This window comes from Bidens hawaiensis, unplaced genomic scaffold (genome assembly GCF_021521415.1).
Source record: "Bidens hawaiensis isolate Kalapana, Puna unplaced genomic scaffold, B.hawaiensis_p1.1 tig00011343_1, whole genome shotgun sequence".
Taxonomy (NCBI): domain Eukaryota; kingdom Viridiplantae; phylum Streptophyta; class Magnoliopsida; order Asterales; family Asteraceae; genus Bidens; species Bidens hawaiensis.
In genome coordinates, this window is record NW_027491883.1 from 288,415 (window position 1) to 292,252 (window position 3,838).

Genomic DNA, 3,838 nt, shown 5'->3' on the forward strand with positions numbered 1-3,838 from the left:
ACAAATGAACATAGATGAATAAATATAAAAATTATGCAGATAATTCATTGAACGTTTAATTAAAAATTGAACAAACCCAACATAATTAATCAAAATAGGTTCAAACGTATTATTAGCTTCTTACAAATAAACTAGAATAAAAAAATTACATTCACAATATTAGATACGAAAAATTTAAACAACCCCCGTAATACGAGATATAAAAACTAGTATTTATATACACACACGTAACCGAAAAAATATATTAAATTAAAAATGGGAAGTGTATGAAATTAATCTTAATCTTAATCTTAATCTTAATCATCAATCAAGGCAAATAATTGGTTAAGATAGAGACGGTGGATATTTCTGAATAGTCGAAACAAAAAGGAAGAAGACACAAATGTTAGCTTTTAGATATAGTGTTAAAGTGTTTTAAAGTAGTAGTTAACTTTTATATATTTATATATTTGTTTAGTTATTAGATAATTATATAATAAATCTAGTTTTTATATGAGTATACTTGGTATACTGAAAAACGTTTTTCTTCAAAGGCTTGTAGTGATTTACGTAAAGATTGTGTGACATGTATATAAGGTTGCAAGTTTGTATATATATATCGATCTTCAAATTATTCCTTGAGTCCAGTTATCACACATGGTGATTGTTTTAAAGATTCAATAGTACTTGTTCAAATTTGTTTTCTTCAACAGCAATTTCTATGCAATAATCTTTGACAGTGTCACATTTACATGTGAAATTAAGTTGTAATTTTATTGATGCATCAACATAATTCATTGGCCAGATTATCATGCTTTCACATATTCATAAACTACTGTATAATATAGTCTTTCTAGTTTCACTTTGATTCACAATCATATTGTTCCCAAGAGATTTCTTGAAGCTGTTGTCTTCTTCTTTATCAAACTTCATCTCTTTCAGCACACTCATAGTACCCCTCAAGAATCTATCTTTAGCAAGCCATCGTTGTACCTTTCCGGATGTCGTTTTCGGTATACTTCCAGCCTTCACTACGGCAATCACTTCTACATGAATATCATTTTCTTTGATCACAAATTCTCGTATTCCTTCGCATATCCTCCTTGACATGATTTCGTCGTTCTCGTCTTTCTTTTGCATCTCTGCAACAATGACTGTCGTAGTCCCATTAAGCTGAAATGCAGCAATACATCCTCCACGTAGAAACCTTGTACATGATTCATATGCTGCAGTTTCTAGATAATGAGCATGTGTTACATCCCCATTTTCGTGTTTTATAATGTCTGAGCATCGACCTGTTACAAAGAGGAATCTTTCGGCGCCTTTGATAATCCCTCTATCACCGGTTCGAATGAAGCGTTCGTGGCTGAATCTTCCTCTTAATCTGCTATGAAAGATTTCTTGGGTTAAAGAAGGGTGGCTTAAATAACCGGAGGCGTTGCTTGGAGAAGAAGCAATCCATATCTCACCCTCAATCCCGTCTTGGACAAGCTCATTCGTTTCTTCGTTGACGATTAAAATGTTAATCTGGTCTTCTTCATCGTGTGTATCGTCGTAATTGAGTCGTGCACTTGGTAATAGCTTGTTGTGGATAGGGAAATCACTGCCTTGTACTTTTGATCTCCATGCTGTGGAGACAAAAGTACAACTCTCGGCTAGTCCATACGAGGGTGAAATCGACGACGGATTCAAACCAAATGGAGTAAACACATCAACAAACTGTTTAATGGCTTCATGGTATATTGGTTCGTTGATGATTATCAGGTTTTTCATGGTGGTTAGGTTTATGAAAACACGGCTTTTGTCAAAAACTTGACCTCGTTTAATGACCAACGGCAACGTGAAAGAGGGTACCGGAGTGCACGTTGCCTTGAATTTGGTTATCAACTCGAGCCAAAGCCTAGGCTGGTTGATGAAAGCGGTTGGGGAGGTTAACACACAAGTCGCACCTGAAACAATTGTTAATAAAAGAAACATAAGCCCACAATCATGGTATTGGGGTAGCCACGATGTGATGATGCTGTTTGGGTGAAGATCATAGGATTTTCTAGCAAGTCTAACGTTGTGAGCGGCAGCTCCTGCCGTCACCAAGACAGGTTTTGGGATCCCGGTTGCCCCAGAGGTGTACTGGACCAAGTACACCTCGTCTGGCTTGCAACCTTGATACGATGAATGTAAGCTTTTGTTTGAGCTTACATTCATCTGATCAATAAGATTTTCCATAGGCGTCCACGTGATATTGGACAATATATTAGAGAGGGGGTTTTCAGGACAAGAAAGTTTGATATATTGTTGGACCTTTTCTACGTATCCCCGAGCTGCAATGGCGACTTTTGGTCTTGTTTGAGACAAAACACGAACGAGATGATGGTGATCATTGTTTGAAAAACTTGGGTTCGGAGGGATGATGGGGACTCCCATAAGTCCAGCTCGTTGGCATCCAAATAGGATCTCAACAAGCTCTAGACCAGGGGAGCATAATATTACGAGGGTATCACCCCTCTGAAATGATACTAGAAGTTGGGTTGAAATCGATTGAACCGAGTTGTTTAGCCTCTCATAGGTGAGGCTTGAGCATTTTAGCGAGCCCGAAGACAAACTGTCTTCAACCCATATGAAAGCAGGCTTGGACCGAAACGAGGGAAGGTTAGCCCAGACCGGGAGGTATTGATCAACTACAGGCTGGTCTGGGAAACAAGGGTCATAATTTTCGAAGCTCATGGCTAGCTCTTCACTTTTTCTTCTTAGTTAGAGTGCATGAAACTAAGTGTTTGTTTTGGCAGCTATTATATAGAAACCGAAAGAGTGATTTTCTACTCTTAAGACCTCTTACTATGGTCTAATTCTTTTGAACTCTTGGAACTATACAACATATTCACACCCCACCCTCTCACGCTAGAATCTTAATAAGTTTACAAACATTCACAATATTAAGGGTTAAATTGTGATTGAAAAAAACAGAAAAGCGATTAAGGTATTTAATTGCTTTAGAAACTTTCATTGACATTCATCGAAACACAAGAGATCTTATATAATGTATGCGAAAGTAAAAACAAGGTTGTCTCGAGGTCCATAAAGTAATTTAAAATGAGTGTGTGTTGTCTATATATAATATAGCATGTTAGTTAGTTAGTATTACCTAATAAGAAACAATTCAAATAACTTAAAGTTCATAATGTATTAGATTGTTTTAAAAGTATTACCTAATAAGAAACAATTAAAATGTTTAAAGTAAAGTCGTCACTCATAATGTGTTGAAGTCATGATATTATGTTTTCTACTAACTCACTAGCTTATTTAAACTTTAAATAACTAGCTGGTATATACACTTAATTAAACCAATACATTTTGGCGACATATACCATTGCAGCTTGCTAAACGATCTCTCTAACTAACATATATCAGTGTGTACTATAGGGATGTGCATGGATTGGTTTTGGACGATTTTGGGCCAAACCTATAACTATAATTAATATGTCGGTCGATGGATAACCATATTATAACCATAACCAATCCGTTATGGCACTTTCGATTAATCGTTTTAAAGGTTATAGCAAGTCGGTTATGGGACAGTTAACCGTAACTAAAACGATGTAATTGGTTCTAAAAGTTTGGTACCAAATATTACAAGAAAAAAAAAGACATGACATAATCCAACAAAATATATAATCCATAATATTAATAGCGAATATTCTAAAATACGACATTATATAATCCAACAATGAAATTCAAGTTAATTCGATAAAAACATTGAACCAAAACATCAAAATTGTATAACCCGACAATATGTTTGGTGGAGTTAATCCCAAACATGTCGTTGGTTAAATAAATGTGCTAGTTTGGTTATGACGAGTTTGAA

The 3,838-nt window shown here is 35.5% G+C and overlaps 1 protein-coding gene across 1 annotated transcript; it reads right to left on the bottom strand.

Moving 5' to 3' along the window:
• Positions 1-760: 760 nt before the first annotated feature.
• LOC143537743 (uncharacterized) lies at positions 761-2,837 on the bottom strand. The gene has a single exon (XM_077031442.1). The coding sequence runs from the start codon at positions 2,698-2,700 to the stop codon at positions 805-807; it is 1,896 nt and encodes a 631-aa protein (XP_076887557.1). The 5' UTR covers positions 2,701-2,837; the 3' UTR covers positions 761-804.
• Positions 2,838-3,838: the final 1,001 nt, after the last annotated feature.

Excerpts from the sequence above, each read along its gene's own strand:
- LOC143537743 (XM_077031442.1), bottom strand. The coding sequence starts at position 2,700 with ATGAGCTTCGAAAATTATGACCCTTGTTTCCCAGACCAGCCTGTAGTT.